This window comes from Alternaria metachromatica (assembly GCF_023757995.1).
Source record: "Alternaria metachromatica strain BMP 0045 chromosome Unknown scaffold_1, whole genome shotgun sequence".
Lineage (NCBI taxonomy): Eukaryota > Fungi > Ascomycota > Dothideomycetes > Pleosporales > Pleosporaceae > Alternaria > Alternaria metachromatica.
This window is the reverse complement of record NW_026055492.1, coordinates 136,236-151,296: the sequence shown is the minus strand read 5'-3', so window position 1 is coordinate 151,296 and position 15,061 is coordinate 136,236. Positions and strand designations below refer to the sequence as shown.

The 15,061-nt window shown below is 52.8% G+C and overlaps 7 protein-coding genes across 7 annotated transcripts; 5 read left to right on the top strand and 2 right to left on the bottom strand.

Annotated features, from left to right (window-relative positions):
- Nucleotides 1–776: 776 nt before the first annotated feature.
- J4E83_000042 (uncharacterized protein) lies at nt 777–1,580 on the top strand (the record flags this gene model as incomplete). Its single annotated transcript, XM_049327007.1, has 4 exons — nt 777–987; nt 1,041–1,254; nt 1,315–1,454; nt 1,507–1,580. The coding sequence occupies 4 exons, from the start codon at nt 777–779 to the stop codon at nt 1,578–1,580; spliced, it is 639 nt and encodes a 212-aa protein (XP_049193152.1).
- A 304-nt stretch (nt 1,581–1,884) lies between these two features.
- On the bottom strand, nt 1,885–3,093 carry J4E83_000041 (uncharacterized protein; the record flags this gene model as incomplete). Its single annotated transcript, XM_049327006.1, has 1 exon — nt 1,885–3,093. One exon carries the CDS (start codon nt 3,091–3,093, stop codon nt 1,885–1,887), a length of 1,209 nt encoding a protein of 402 aa, XP_049193151.1.
- Nucleotides 3,094–3,384: 291 nt separating this feature from the next.
- J4E83_000040 (uncharacterized protein) lies at nt 3,385–5,264 on the top strand (the record flags this gene model as incomplete). Its single annotated transcript, XM_049327005.1, has 2 exons — nt 3,385–4,410; nt 4,458–5,264. 2 exons carry the CDS (start codon nt 3,385–3,387, stop codon nt 5,262–5,264), a joined length of 1,833 nt encoding a protein of 610 aa, XP_049193150.1.
- A 648-nt stretch (nt 5,265–5,912) lies between these two features.
- On the bottom strand, nt 5,913–9,240 carry J4E83_000039 (uncharacterized protein; the record flags this gene model as incomplete). Its single annotated transcript, XM_049327004.1, has 11 exons — nt 5,913–6,166; nt 6,215–7,052; nt 7,109–7,207; nt 7,672–7,767; nt 7,817–8,185; nt 8,241–8,507; nt 8,555–8,641; nt 8,688–8,759; nt 8,811–8,918; nt 8,972–9,138; nt 9,189–9,240. The coding sequence occupies 11 exons, from the start codon at nt 9,238–9,240 to the stop codon at nt 5,913–5,915; spliced, it is 2,409 nt and encodes an 802-aa protein (XP_049193149.1).
- A 915-nt stretch (nt 9,241–10,155) lies between these two features.
- On the top strand, nt 10,156–11,913 carry J4E83_000038 (uncharacterized protein; the record flags this gene model as incomplete). The annotated part of the gene is made up of 3 exons (XM_049327003.1): nt 10,156–10,195; nt 10,354–10,744; nt 10,797–11,913. 3 exons carry the CDS (start codon nt 10,156–10,158, stop codon nt 11,911–11,913), a joined length of 1,548 nt encoding a protein of 515 aa, XP_049193148.1.
- Nucleotides 11,914–12,636: 723 nt separating this feature from the next.
- On the top strand, nt 12,637–13,269 carry J4E83_000037 (uncharacterized protein; the record flags this gene model as incomplete). The annotated part of the gene is made up of 1 exon (XM_049327002.1): nt 12,637–13,269. The coding sequence occupies one exon, from the start codon at nt 12,637–12,639 to the stop codon at nt 13,267–13,269; it is 633 nt and encodes a 210-aa protein (XP_049193147.1).
- A 56-nt stretch (nt 13,270–13,325) lies between these two features.
- On the top strand, nt 13,326–13,854 carry J4E83_000036 (uncharacterized protein; the record flags this gene model as incomplete). The annotated part of the gene is made up of 2 exons (XM_049327001.1): nt 13,326–13,664; nt 13,720–13,854. The coding sequence occupies 2 exons, from the start codon at nt 13,326–13,328 to the stop codon at nt 13,852–13,854; spliced, it is 474 nt and encodes a 157-aa protein (XP_049193146.1).
- Nucleotides 13,855–15,061: the final 1,207 nt, after the last annotated feature.

The window sequence follows — 15,061 nt, the reverse complement described above, 5'->3', positions numbered from 1 at the left end:
CTTGGACATGGTCGCACTACCTCTTTTTGCTTTTTGAAGCTTACAACAGATATAGAGAGACCATATCTTTGAGTTCACCCGCTTTTCCTGATATTCATTCGGGTAGCGCAGACTAGCGGACGCGTGCATGAGCTTGCGCCACACGTACAGTCGGCTTGATGCGACCATGGGGCGTATACTCAAGAGTGTAGTCAGGTACACCGGGTAGGTATGTAAGTGGCTGTCGCAAGCTTTCCAAACAGCTGTCTAGGTGAGCAATTCAGCCAGGCGTCTGCAATGCTTGTAAGGATTTGAAGTAAGAAACTGGCATGCGATGCGAGCTTGTGCACGCCTTGCTCTTTGTGGTCGTAGTACACATTTGGGTATAGGTGCTGCTTGATACGCTTTCTGTTTGATGGTGAGCAGTTCCCAGTGGCAGCCTGCAATCAGTCATTACGTGTTTCCGATTGGCCAGTGCCCAACCGACCTTAGCCAATGCAGCAGACGACACCTGAAGTTCGCGCTTGCGCCTAAGAATTGGAGGAAGAAAAGCGGAAGCTAGAAGCTAAAATCATAGATATCCTTACACAGAGTGTTTCAAAGTTTGAAACGAGAGGTTACGAGTGCTCTTCAGTAGCGGAGTTACACCGAGTTAGCCTCGGCTCATCGCCTACATTTGACTTGGTGGCCGATGGAAACCACGACGACAATTTCTGCTTGCGCAATGTGTTCACTCATGCCTCGAAGTGTCACCAACTAAATCCTGAGCGGCAGGAGCGAGAATGGCTAACCAACGTATGGAGCTTACTACGCCAGCAGTGACATGGCAATTTCGCACGATTTACCTTACTGCATACAACGTCCTCTTCGCATCGCTATGGGCATCGGTCTTCGTTCGAGCCGTGTCTAATGCTCGAAATAGCAAATTCGAGCTCTTTGATGCAACAGAGTCATATGCGCGATGGATGCAGACCGCTTCGTTGATAGAAGTCTTACATGCGGCGTTTGGTATGTTCATCATTCCTACCTCTTCTTGTGCATCTCATTGAGAACGATACCAGGTGTCATCAAATCTCCAGTCAGCACAACCGCACTTCAAGTTGTTACACGCGTCATACAGGTTTGGATGGTGTGGTACAGCTTTCCGCAAAGCACAGCAACTTCGCATGCTTATCTTGCCTTGCTCCTTGCTTGGTCGGTCGCAGACACCATCCGGTACCTGTATCTTGCGGTCAACATGCACGGGAAAGCCCCGAGAGGACTGGTGTGGCTCCGGTATGTTCTCAAGCCACCTCATCCGCTACTTGGTCCTACCTAGGTAGCTGACTGTCCCAGGTATACCATGTTCTACCCACTCTATCCGGTCGGTATCGGGGCTGAGTGGTGGTTACTGTACCGGTCTATTGCTCCTGGAGCGAAGGTCAGCCCAGTCATACCGCTCGTCTTCTACTTCTGCTTGCTGCTGTACATTCCAGGTATGATTCTTTTATGGCGGCTTGTTTATACTCGAAATTCACATCTTATTAGGTTCCTACACCATGTACACCTACATGATCAAGCAAAGAAGGAAGACACTGGGTTCCAGACACAAGGTCCAGTAAGCGCATGGATTTGGTTGCGTTCCAGCACGAACGTAGTCATATGCAAAGGATGGGCAGTCTTTTTGAACAGCTCTGTCTCCGTAACGGCTAATGTCTGGAATGTGGGAAGACACGCGCAATGGCATTAGCCCGGGACAGGCCAAGGCTGCAATGAAGGCTAGCGTATGTGATATGACAGGGCCGACACCAAGGACGAAGACGAAGAGCATGATAGTATTGCAAGAGGTTAGCATGACCGACGGTAGTAATGTTTAGAAAGAAGAATATATAACCATAAGAACCGGACCCACATATGGCAGACAGGTTAGATGTAGGAAACCTTGACGCCCATTCCTACGGTACGTCTCACCTTGTCCCACGCACTCCGTATGATGCGTAGTATCCTCTCTCTAAGAGGGCGCCTGCCAAACGCCAAGCCAAACGCCAAGAAGAAAAGTAAGGTACGGAAGAAAGCCATGGGATTGGAAGTCATGTGATGGGCCGTATCGGAAATCAGGGTGTGCATGTTTGCGAACATGGTAGACGCGCGGTTGTAGAGGCCGGGCGGCGGCGTGGCTGGTTTCTTGGCGGGCGTTCGGGAGGTGCGGGAAGACTGCGATGGCGTGGGTTGTGGCTCGTCTGAGGCGCGGGGTTGGCGTCTGTTTTGTTCCTCGCGTATGCGGCGTTCGTCTTGTGCGCGCGCCTGGTCGAGGCGCTGGGCCTCGGTTTCTCTGCGGCGCTGGTCCATTTGCTCCTGTTGTTGCTGGCGCAGCTTCTCTTCGCGGGCTTGCGTGTCTTCCTTTTCTTCCTTGAGAGAGTGCAGTGCGAGCAGGAAGGCTTCCTTGCGCTCTTGGTCCAGCACCTCGGACATGTCGATGAAGTCGCGGGCATAGTCCCATTCGTCGTTGCGTGGCAGGACGTGCAGGGTGTAGAGCTCGAGGAGTTTGATGCGCTTTTCCAGGTCGCGCGGGGTGTCAGACAGGTGTGCGGAGGCGTCGGGGGCCGGGTTGGCCGTGGCGGACAGGTACGTCTCGAGCTTCTGCTGGTTGAGCCGCTGCGAGGGCGCATGGGTAAGGAGGAGGGTGGCGAGGTTGACGACCACGTCGGCGTCGACGTCGCCCTCGACACCCGCATAGCCGTCGCGGACCACGTGGTCCCAGATGCTGCCGTCGCGACACTGCGAGACCAAGTGCTTCCATCGCGTGCTGCCAAAGGCGTGCTTGCCCTCTTCGGCGCCCAGCTCGACCACGGCGTTGAGGAAGGTGAGGTAGAAGCTCCACACCTTGACCCGGGTGCCGCGCGACGCCGTCGCGACGGGCGCGTGGCCCACGACGTCGGCCGCGTCGATTGGCGGCGGGCTGATGATGGGCTCGATGGTCGACAGCGCCTCGGGGAGGCGTCGCGTCAGGAACAGCTGGGCAGCCTGTCGGTAGGCTTTGGCCATCTGCGACGACTGTTGCCGTGACGTCGAGAGCGACGAGATGGATGATGAGAGGTAGCGCGACCCGCTGACGTCGTCGTAGAGCGTCGCCATGTTTCGATGTCCTCTGAGCTTCACGAGCGCATAGCGGTGGGTGACGGAGCGCCCGGTGTCAACATTTCGAACCTCGGCTGACCTCACCTCACCCGAACCGCCTTGGCGCGTCACCTGCCTGCGACACCCCGAGCTATCTGCGTTTGCATCAGTCTGCAGACGTCAACTGGTTGTCAAGGTGCTTGACACGCGCTTGCCTGCGTCAAGCTCAGAGGCAGGAGCTAGACACGCGCTTTGTCGCTTGATCCATCGCTGCTAACCTCCACGACCATCTCTACGCGTCTCGCCATCATGGACGTCGACGCAGCTACCTTCCCGCACCACTTGCTGGCCATCTTCATCCACATATCCGAGGCCGACTTTGTGTCTTTTGATCTCGAACTGTCCGGCATTCCATCGCGCATCCAAGACAAACCTGCACATGGCCCGGCCCGCTTCACCATGGAGGAGCGCTATGCCGAGACCAAAATGGGCGCCGACCGCTATCAGATCCTACAGGTAGGTATCACTTGCGCGCGCTTCGACTACCTTGCCAATACCTATGTCTTGAGGCCTTACAACATCAACATCAGCCCGCTTTTTGACGAGCGCATCGACTTTGAGCGTGAGATCAAGTTTCAGAGCGGCGCGTGTACCTTCCTCCTCAACAATGGTTTCGACCTGGGGGCTCCATTTGCCACAGGCGTACAGTACTTATCCCGCGACGAAGCAGAGCGAGCAAAGCGCATGGCCTGGGATCGACTCGAGAACAAGAATCCCATACCCGATCTGCAACTTAACTCGGCAGATGTCGAGTCGCTCGACTTTATGCGCAGGGTGAGGCAAGCCATTGAGAAATGGAAATCTAGCACTTCGCCGTCCTTGGACATTACAACTCATACAGGGCTTTCCACTCCGCCCGTAATACCCGTCATCACGCGATTCGAGAAGCGTCTCGTGCATCAGCTCGTGCGCGCAGAGTTCCCAGAGTTGGTGTCCATAGGACGCGGAGAGTGTATTCGTATCCTTCATCTAGACCCTGTGCGTGAGGCCGACAACATGCGCAGGATCAAGAACCGCGTCAAAGAATCCATTGTCCGACAAACCGGCTTCCGCTGGATCTTTGAGGCTTTAGTCAAGGGCGGCGACATCAATCGCGCGGATCCACTCTATGTCGCACGCACTACTGGCACCATTGTCACTGCCGACGCACATGATATAAGGGATCGCTACGACAGAGCCATAGAGAGACTTAAAATTAAGCAGCCCGTGCTAGTCGGCCACAACATGTTCACTGACATTGTCTACTTTTATCGTACTTTTGTCGGCCAACTGCCTGCACGTGCAACATCTCCTCATCTGGTCAACGCGCTAACTCTGTACAGGATACCCTGCAAGGCTTCCAGGATGCCATCCATGAGCTGTTCCCCAACATCATCGACACTAAATATCTAGCGACTCATGCTGAAGGCGACCTCAACGCCTCCCCTACACTACAGGATATTGCCGAGAATTCAAGTCTGCAGCCGTTGCCCCACATCGTCACGCATGCCGACCATCCAAAGTACCAAGAGACTGAGGCCTTCCACGAAGCAGGCTATGACAGCCTCCTTACTGCCACCATCATGATCAGGCTCGCCGCCAAGCTTGGTGCGGAGCGAGGAGAACAGGTTCCGGCGCCATTGCCCAGCCGTTCCAGTAACAAAGCGAAAGGAGTGTTGGCGGAAGATGTTCAGGATTTTCTAAAAGATGGACGCGAGAAGGTCGACCTGCCCGTTCCCCTGCCCCCAGTGGAGCAGCCTCAACCCAAGAAAACAAAGAAACAAAGGGCCAAGGCTAGGAAAAAGGAGGCAAGACAACAACGATTCGAAACTAAGAACCTATTCGACACGCTCAAAGCTCTGAGCCCTGACGCCGAATCTTCCTCGACTGAAGATGACGGAGAGGTTAAGCTTCCTGAAGATAGTGAACTTGCAAAATGGGACGAACAGGTTCAAGACGTCGCCGGGTCATGGGAAAATGACGTCTACGTCCAAGATAAGACGGGATGGGTGCCGTTGGAGCAGGTTAAGCGACAGCCAATGGAGCTCATCCCAGCCTTTGATTCAGAATTTTGGAACGAGTTTGGCAATACATTGCGTGTGTTTGGCACTCAAGAAGCTGTCCTGAAGATTGCAGAGTGGGAGGTTTGAAAGCCGCGCAAGCTTGACTCCAAGCTAATAAAAGGTGGAGTTGGCACCAAGGTTCTCATGGTTGTGTACAAGCTTGAAGAGCTAAAGTTACGCCGTGAGCGGTAGTAGAAAGACAAACATGTGTTGTCTCTAATGCGCAACTCGTCTCTGTGCCCATCATGGTGATTCATCATAAGAGACAGTGGTTTGAGTGCGTAACAAAGAGTTCTTCAATGTCTTCCCCTCTTCTTGTAAAGCATGGACACACAGGTTCGGCATTTGCCGCTCATTTCAACGCCCGCCCATGTCATCACCCATATACAGTCTGCTTCTACCGTACACGAACCCGACTTTCGGTCCAAAAGATCGCACCTCCTCAGATATACACGATTTGCCTTTTTCAATCGATGCATATGACTCTGACAGACTACTCATACACCATCACTTCGAACGGCCAGCTCCAACAGATCTCTGCAGCGGTCTCGTATGCTCTTCAGGACGTCATAGCGTATTCGAAAGATTCCGCAGGGAGAATGCTCGACTTGACATGTATGAGTCCGCAGTTTGACGGACAATGGTCTGGGGATCGGAAGAGGTAAAGGCTATAGGCAGGTTGTCAGGTAATATCAAATTGAAGGGTCGACGTCTGGTGCTGTTGACACAAAGTTTTCAACAACGTGCAGGACCAGCGCCTATGGCTTCTACTGGCTCGATGTTCTCCTCCACCGCTTTTGCCTGTGTCGTACTCGATGGGACGATCCCTCGGTTGTGCTCTTCGTCGGAGCCGGGCACATCATTTTCCTGGGGTAATGGCTCAAAGTGCGCATTGTTGACTCTTTTCCTATCGATGCGACGTCTCCAAGGCTTGTACAGCAGAACACTGAGACCACCGAAAACGATGAATGTACCGCATATAGCTCCGCCTGCATCCTGTTAGTGTCGAATTCTTTTAGTGCGATCAATCAACTCACCAACTATATCCCAAGCATCGCCCAGCTTTTCGACGCCTTCCCAAAACTTGCCATGCGGCTCGGCAACGTTGAGCACCAGATTGAGGAACTGCACTGTCCCGATGATGGTCGCGACAACCACGGTAATGACTGTTAGCACAATGCTGTAGTAGCAAATGGCGATCGGGTCGCGCGCAAGTTGCGTGCTTGTGTACAGACTCATCATCAGCGCACCATCGGTGGTATCGAGAAGGCACATGCCTGCTGTGAAGAGCAGTGGAAAGATCAAGATCAGCCAAATTGATGTCCCCTTCGTGGCTTGAATCGAACTTATTCCTAGGATAGCGATCTCGGAAGAAGTGTCGAAACCTAGCCCGAAAAGTACACCCAGAGGATACATCTTCCAGGGTCGGTCGACCAACTTGAAGAGCTTCTGCAATATCGGGAAGAGGCAACCGCCGCCCTGTATCTTGAACTGTTCGTGCTCACTACCAGGGTCGCTCGAAACCATCTTTCGCATCTGTACTATGAGCTTGTACAGAATGTAGATGTTCATAAGACCAAGGAGCAACAAGAAAGCAGCAGAGACTGAAGTGCCGATAATGCCACCGACACGCTCGAAATTGTCAAACTTGTCTGACACCGCCGCTGCAGTTCCTGCAACGATGAGCGACGTGATGATGACGATGGTAGAATGTCCGAGACTGAAGAACATTCCAACCGTCACTGGCCGCTGGCCTGCAGCAACCAGACGGCGAGTCATGAGATCGATCGCCGAAATATGATCTGCATCCAGGGCATGGCGCAAGCCCAGAGTGTACGAGAGGATTGCTGTCGAGATCAGTGGCGTATGCCAGTGCTGACGACGTTTAGCATATGCGATCAACGCCATTTGGATTCACCTTCTTTACTTACTAAGACTATACCAACTGCCGCCCAAACAAGGAGGTTTACAGCGACGAGGGTGATGATGATTGCGATTGCCGCGAATGGGAGCCTTCTGAGGTAGGGTGTCTGCGCATGATATGCAGATGCTTTGTTGGATGCATTGCGAAAGAATGATAATTTGCTCCCTGCATCGCTACCCACTACAGATGAGGGGCGGGAGGTTGCCATTCTACCAGATCTCGCTCTCGCGCGTAACAAAGGACACGAGAAATTGCGATCGAAGTGTGATAGAAAGAGAAAGAAGTTTAGAGAGGTACCTATAATGAAGCTTGGAAGGTAAGTATCGCAGAGCACCGTGGGATGCAAATGACGCCAAGTGGGGCTAGCAGCTGTTATCGTGACCCTCTGGCGGGGTAATTAGCATCATGGTGTACTAATAGTCGCGAATCCACAAAACCTCGGCATCAAGTTTTGACGATCAGAAGCTCGTATTGTATATGGTGAACTATCGTCGACTCTCAGATTTTGCGGAAGCATAGACATGCGTTGGTGCCACCAAAACCGAAGCTATTCGAGAGAGCCACATTGACTCTGTGCTGTTGAGCAGCATTGGCGACGTAGTTGCAGTTAAAGTCAACCGCCGGATCTCCTGGATTCTCAAGATTGAGAGTCGGAGGTAGGATGTTCTGGTCATCGTCAACATGTAGGCTATGGCAAGAACCACATCTGACTTACGTGATGCATCCCAAGAATCGTGAAAATTGTCTCCACGCTCCCTGCAGCACCCAGAAGATGTCCGACCGCACCTTTTGTACTGCTCACATTGATTTCACAAGCTCTATCCTTTCCGTCTTCGCCAAGCAGAAGCTCTTTGATGGCTCGGTTCTCCGCAGCATCACCTAGTGGGGTGCTCGTCGCATGGGCGTTCACGTAGTCGACAGCGCTTGGCTTGAGGCCGGCATGTCGTAGTGCATGCTTCATTGCGAGACGTGGGCCTTGGCCATCTTCGCGAGGTGCCGTCATGTGGTGTGCGTCGCTGGACAGTCCGTAGCCGGCGACTTCAGCATAGATGTTCGCACCTCGCTTCCTTGCGTGCTCGAGTTCCTGCACCTGATTAGATACGACAGGTACGGCAACCTTGCACACAGCGATCGCGTACCTCGAGAACCACAACTCCGGCTCCTTCTCCAATGACAAAACCATCCCGTTCTCGGTCGAATGGTCGACTGGACTCCATGGGCCGTTCATTGAACTCAGTAGCCAGGCTTCTAGCCCTAGCAAAGCCTGATATGGCGAGAGGATGAATGCATGATTCAGCTCCGCCGGCTATCATAACATCTGCATCTCCGAACTGAATCAAACGTGACGCGTCTCCGATGCTATGTGCTCCGGTCGTACATGCTGTTGTTGCCGCATGGTTCGGTCCCTATCATGGCTCAGCATCAACAAACATAGCCAGAAGGTTATAGCCACCTTGAACCCATAACGCATCGATATGTGACCTGCGGCTAGGTTGATCAACAGTCGTGGAACAAAGAGCGGGGACACCTTTCGGTAACCCTAGCACAATCAGTTGACAGTTACGTCGATAGCTGGGACAACCCACGCCTCTCTCATAAGCAATTGTGGTATCATACACATCGTCTAAACTGCCGATACCAGATCCCATGTACACTCCCTATCTCGGCGTGAGTAAGATGCAGGCTGGGCGGATGCTGAGCCTCCGTACTGTGACTTCAAGATCGGCCTCTTCCTTCGAAAACCATCCCGCATCATTGAGAGCTTCATCGGACGCCACCATGGCGTACTGTGCGAAGCGTGCCATACGGCGTTCATCCTGTAATAAAATTAACATTGTCAAAGACGAGAACGTTGGGTGGCGGCACATACGCTGTGGCTTAGATGCTCCTTTGTATTCCATTTGCCATCGGTTTTGCTACCCTGAGGAACCAGACCAGCGACTTGGCTCGGTAGCAGCGCGAATTCAGGGCTTCTGTCTTTGATGGAAACGATGCCACACTGGCTATCGATCAGACGCTTCCAGGTTCGTCGAACACCTATCCGCGTTAGGAGAAATGGGATCAAAGCAAGGTGAACGTCGCGTCACCTAGTCCAAGAGGGGTTACAAGCCCTAAGCCTGTTACTACTACCCGTCGCATCGCATGTCAGTAATAATGGTTGATGTTGGATACGGACGCGTTTGGGTGGGCAGAGAGAGCTAGTGTCACGCGCAAGCCACGTGTGGCGTCCGTTAGCGAGAGGTGCGTGCTACATAGCCGTGATTGCGTCCGTCCTTATTGTTTTAGATGCCTCCATTTCGCTCCCATCGCAGGAATTCTATATAGTGCACGCTGAGCTTGGTTTCCATTTACAGCCGTTGACTGGTCAGAGTACGCTTTGCGCCAGTCGGTTGATGCATTATTTCGACGATGACAAGTCGTATTTGGGCCAACAATATATTTCCGTGTACTATAAAAGCCAGCCAACAACCTGCAATTTGCTCATGACCATCGCAATCATAGTCTGGAGAGCTCAACTTTCCTGTTGTTGTCCAATCATCTAACTTGAAACACCTATGGGCAGCCGGTGACTCTGTCTCTTGATTGCACTCGAGGGTTTGGCGACAGTCTTCGTGTTGTTGCACAACCTCATGGGAGAAATCGTATGGTAACGCCATTTTGCGCAAAGCAGTGATTACCTAGGTATGTCGCCAAGTAGGTGAAAACAATCCTGGACAATGGCGGACAGGCAACACTCGGAGGGAAGCCTCGAGTCTTGTCTCGGGCATTGCGGGGAACTTTGGAAGCAGTGTCAAGAGTATCAAGGCTTGGGCAGACATTTCAAAAAACCAATCTAGGCAAAGGGTGATGGTTGATGTTTGACAGATCGAGGGCATCATACGGGCCAGGCAAATCCCAAAAGCACGTCATTGTCTTGGCGAGCCTCGTCTAGCGGGCGTCTGCAAGCAGCACTCGACACCAATGTGATGACTCCCCACAATGTGATCGATACGCCAGACTTCCTGCAACGCAGGCTCCACTCTTCCCTACGACTACACGTACGACATCGCGACTATGGATACCTATGGATCTGCCAATGGATCGACGAAGTACAGTAGGTGCATTTTGAACTTTTCTTGCCGTCGCAAGCATTTCGGACAGGCAAAGCAAGAACGGCTGGTTGCTGTAATTTGCTATGCGGAATGTTGAAGAATCCAGACGGGTTTTCTTGACGCGTTCTGGCGGTGCATGATCCAAACTGACATGCGGTAGGGACGGTGTCGTCGCAGCCCGAGAATCCGTTCGCCAAACTTATCCCCGACCAGACCTTTGCCGTCATCCCCCGGGTCACGCTCGAATCCGGCGTCGTGTTACACAATGTCAGCGTTGCCTACAAGACCTACGGTACCCTCGCGCCCAGCGGAGACAATGCCATGGTGATATGCCATGCGCTCACCGGAAGCGCTGACGTGGGAGACTGGTGGGGACCGTTGCTAGGTGGGCCTGGGAAGGCTTTTGATATATCGCGCTTCTTCGTCGTCTGTATGAACAGTCTCGGCAGTCCTTACGGGAGCGCAAGCCCGGTCACAGCAAAAGATGGCGACGTCTCGCTGGGTCCGTACGGACCCGAGTTTCCACTGACAACTGTAAGAGACGATGTCAAGTTAGTCAAGCGAAATCTGGAATTCGTACTTGGAAGCCGCTAACGGGCACAGTGTCTTCAAGCTCCTCTTGGATGATCTTGGTGTGAAGCAGGTCGCTGCCGTCATTGGAGGATCCATGGGCGGTATGCTTGTCCTCGAGTTTGCCTACTTCGGAAAAGACTACGTCAAGACCATCATCCCGATAGCCACTTCCGCTCGCTACAGCGCATGGGGCATCAGCTGGGGCGAAGCGCAACGGCAAAGTATCTACAGTGACCCCAAATACGACGACGGCTATTACGCATATGAAGATCCTCCATCGACCGGGCTTGGAGCCGCACGCATGTCTGCTTTACTGACTTACAGAAGCCGCGACTCGTTCGAATCAAGATTTGGGCGCAACACACCAGACCTATCCAAGAAACAGAGCATCAATACTGTACCGCGACCGACCACTCCGTCCAATCCCTCCCATGAACACTGGGCGATACACAACCACGGTCACAAGAACGCTGGCTCGCCGCGTCTGATGTCACGGACAAACAGCAGTACCGCCATACCCGGTTCTGCAGCCGCACATGCCGACCTCGAGTTCCATGATGCATCGGACCCAGCCACTCCGAACCTCGAAAGGTCAAGCTCGACAAGTAGCAACAGTCAATTCCCGCGCTCATCGAAGCCTCTTGCGCCGCACTACTTCTCAGCACAGTCCTACCTCCGTTACCAGGCCGACAAGTTCATCAAGCGTTTTGACGCTAATTGTTACATCGCAATCACAAGAAAGCTGGATACGCATGATGTATCCCGCTACCGCTATCCTGAAGGCGAGACGCCCGACACACTAGATCCAGTATCGGCCCTTCATTATGCGCTTTCCTTGATTGAACAGCCTACACTGGTACTAGGTATACAGTCGGACGGTCTCTTCACATTTGCCGAACAGAAGGAATTGGCCGCTTGTATTCCCAAGGCTACACTTAAGACGATCGATTCTCCAGATGGTCACGACGCCTTCCTCCTGGAATTTGAGCAGGTAAACAAACACTTACTAGGCTTCCTCAAGACCGAGCTTCCAGAGATCATGAATAGAACACCAAACGTAGAGACCGCAACAAGCGATTCTGGTATGGTCGCCACCAAAAGCAGCACGTTTGGTGAGGCTGAGGTCGACGATATCACGGCATGGTAAGAAGAATGGGAGCATTGAATTTGGCACGGCGTTCTGGGTTCAGAGGATAACTGCACTGGTCGGCGTACAAATTTCGGTATAGGCTTGAAAGAAGGCTGCATGAGTATAATGCGCCATGGGGCGTCCCGAGCTGAGGTTCAACCCCTCGTAGACACCAAGTATTGCAGCATGAGAGCAGCAACAACAACCCAATAATTCTCTCCTCTTAGTTTTCCCGAATCTTTCGACTCTGTCACAAACGGCTCGCTCATGTCCAATCTACCTCATGTCTGTACCCCGCCTTGCACGCTAATCGTTAGTCGTCTCCGCACGTCCACCGTCTCGCGTGCCCCTCATCCTCGGTTCGTATACACAGCGGATACTCCCCGCAGACCTTGACACGAACGTGCTTTATCCGATCTGGTCTCCCGAGTTGCAGTGCTGTAGGATCACGAGGGCTTCGGTGACGATGCACGGTAGATTATGAACGCAACGTCTTGACAATGGTAGAGGGATTATCTGTGTACCGAATTCGGACTGCTCATGCTTTTGCGACCCCGATCAGTAACCTTCGACTATCCGTACAAAGGCCAAGAACAAGGTCCGTTAAGTTGGACCCCCGCACATAGGACAGTGGGTGCCGGGTGTCCGTGTTGATACATATATAGGTGTATTCGGAGTGACTCAATGTTCCTCAATCAGCCATACTCCCTTTCTTCACATCGTCCCGAATACAGTAACATTATGCAACTCCCCAAAACACAAAAGGCGGCCATCAAACAAGGCACCGGCGACAACGCTACGATTACCATCAAGGAGATTCCTGTCCCAGAACCAGCTCCTGACCAGATTCTCGTCAAGATAAACTACAGTGGCCTCTGTGCCTCGGACAAATCCCTGCTCCATGATGAGTGGGACTTCAAGATGGCCGAATGTACCAAAGGCATCGCAGGCCATGAGGGCGCTGGCATCGTTGTAGCCGTTGGCGCAAACGTGCAGGATCTCTGGCAGCCTGGTAATCGCGCTGGTATCAAATGGATTGCGTCTGTATGCCGACGATGCGAGTTTTGTACTAATGGCCAAGACGAATGTCATTGCCCGAAGCAGCTGAACAGTGGATTTACTGTTGCGGGAACGTTCCAGGAGTATTGCTTAACGGATGCGAGATATGCGACGAGATTGCCTGATGGTGTCAAAGATGAGGAGGCGGGCCCGATCATGTGTGGTGGTGTTACAGCGTATGTGGCTTGCAAGAGAAGTAAAGTACTCCCCGGGCAGTGGATTGTCATTCCGGGAGCGGGTGGTGGTGAGTATGCGCATAGCGCTTTTGTGTCCTCTTCCGTCTTTCGCAGCGACGAAATTGAAACCGTCATATAAGATGATACTGATACCACCCAGGCCTTGGTCATTTTGGTGTTCAGTACGCTCGCCATATGGGTATGCGCGTTATTGCCATCGACGGCGGCGACGCCAAACGCGATCTCTGCCGCTCTCTTGGTGCCGAGAGGTTTATCGACTTCACTACATGCTCGGACATCACTTCCGAGATCATGAAGATTACTACTTATGGCGCTCATGGCGTGATCGTTTTCGCAGCAACGAAAGCAGGCTACGAACAAGCGCCAAACTTGCTGAGACCCAACGGCACGATGGTGTGTGTAGGTCTACCGAAAGATTCGTCGATCATTGCGGGAGCTAGTCCAATCCTGATGTGCCTCAATAGATTGAATGTTGTGGGAAGCGTGACAGGAACGCTAAAGGACGTTGAGGAGGTGAGTGTTGTTCTCGCGAGCTAGGTAGGGAGACTGCTACTAACTGGGCGGGTAGGCACTCGACTTTACTTCGCGAGGACTGGTACATCCGATTCTGAGTCATGGTGGTTTGGAGGATATTGATCGGTTCTGTGCAGGCATGAATGCAGGGAAGCTTGCTGGACGGGCTGTTATCAAGATCGCTGCGTAGATGGGTACAGTCCACGATGCTCTACATCAAGTAGAAATTTGATACCGCCATGCTACACTCAAGATAGATCTGCGCCAAACCCTACGTGGAGCAAATCAGAGGCGAATCATTTTTCTGCTCTGCTTGACTCCTTTCCTTCGTTATGATGCGGCTGAATGCGTGGCTGAAGGGTTTACGAGTGGCTGTGTTTTACAATGGGTTCATCTTAACTTGCCTCCAAATACTAGTCAGCGCTCTTTGGAGCACTACCTCGGTGACAGACCTACTCAAATGTAGCTCTCGATCTGCTATTGAAGAATAGAGTAACCAGCCACGGAGGCATGAGCGAAATTTAAGGTGATGGATGATGACGGTATGGAGAGGATCATAGGTTTCAAATCAAGACCAGGATACTAGACGAAGCTGTCGAGACAAAGGTGCCGGTTGCCACGAATATGCCGGATAGAGTGCAGCACTGCAGATATCCGCTGTGCGATGTATGATTGTCCTAGGGCTAATGTGAGATTGCGATAGTCATCTGACTTTTCACCGTACGCAAACCGTACCACGGAAATTGTTTATCGAAATGTCTGGCGCGGCGCAAGCAGGATTGCCTCACAGGTGACGCGAAAATGACGGAAAGATGACGTGAAAAGACAAAACGATGGTGTTCGAAAAGGAGCGGCGAAGAAGAAAGGAAGACAGTCGAGCAGGGAGAAGGTGTTGGCGATATCTGGAATCGGTCAGTATAGGCCACACGGCGAGCGTGTCCGAGGTACGGAGGACAAAGACAAGCGGCGAACGCGTGCCGCCTGCGCCAGCGTACTGCGAACCCGAGCCGTGGGATTGCAATTAGCTGATGACTTCCGCATGCCTAGGGCAAGAAGCCGTCATGTGTCGAAGCCAAGACAACGTCGACCTAGGGCGAGGCCTGACTCAGCTAAAGTGGCGCGGTTTGCGTTAGCAGGGCGCGGGGCGTGTCATGGTGGTGGAGCCGAGACTGTCAGCGTGGTGTGGGAGCAGCGAGAAAAGCGATGGTGTGGTGATTCTAGGCTCGGTGGGAGGTGCGCGAGATTCCCAGCTGAGGCAAAAAGCACGCAGGGTGGAGTGGAGTGCGGCGGACGACGGATCGCTTGCAGAGGTGCAGGACTCGACTTGGCTCAAAGGGGCGGGTGGGCCTGTTTCTAGGTCCTGTTAGCGGCATCTGGAACGTCTTCAGGCCTTGACG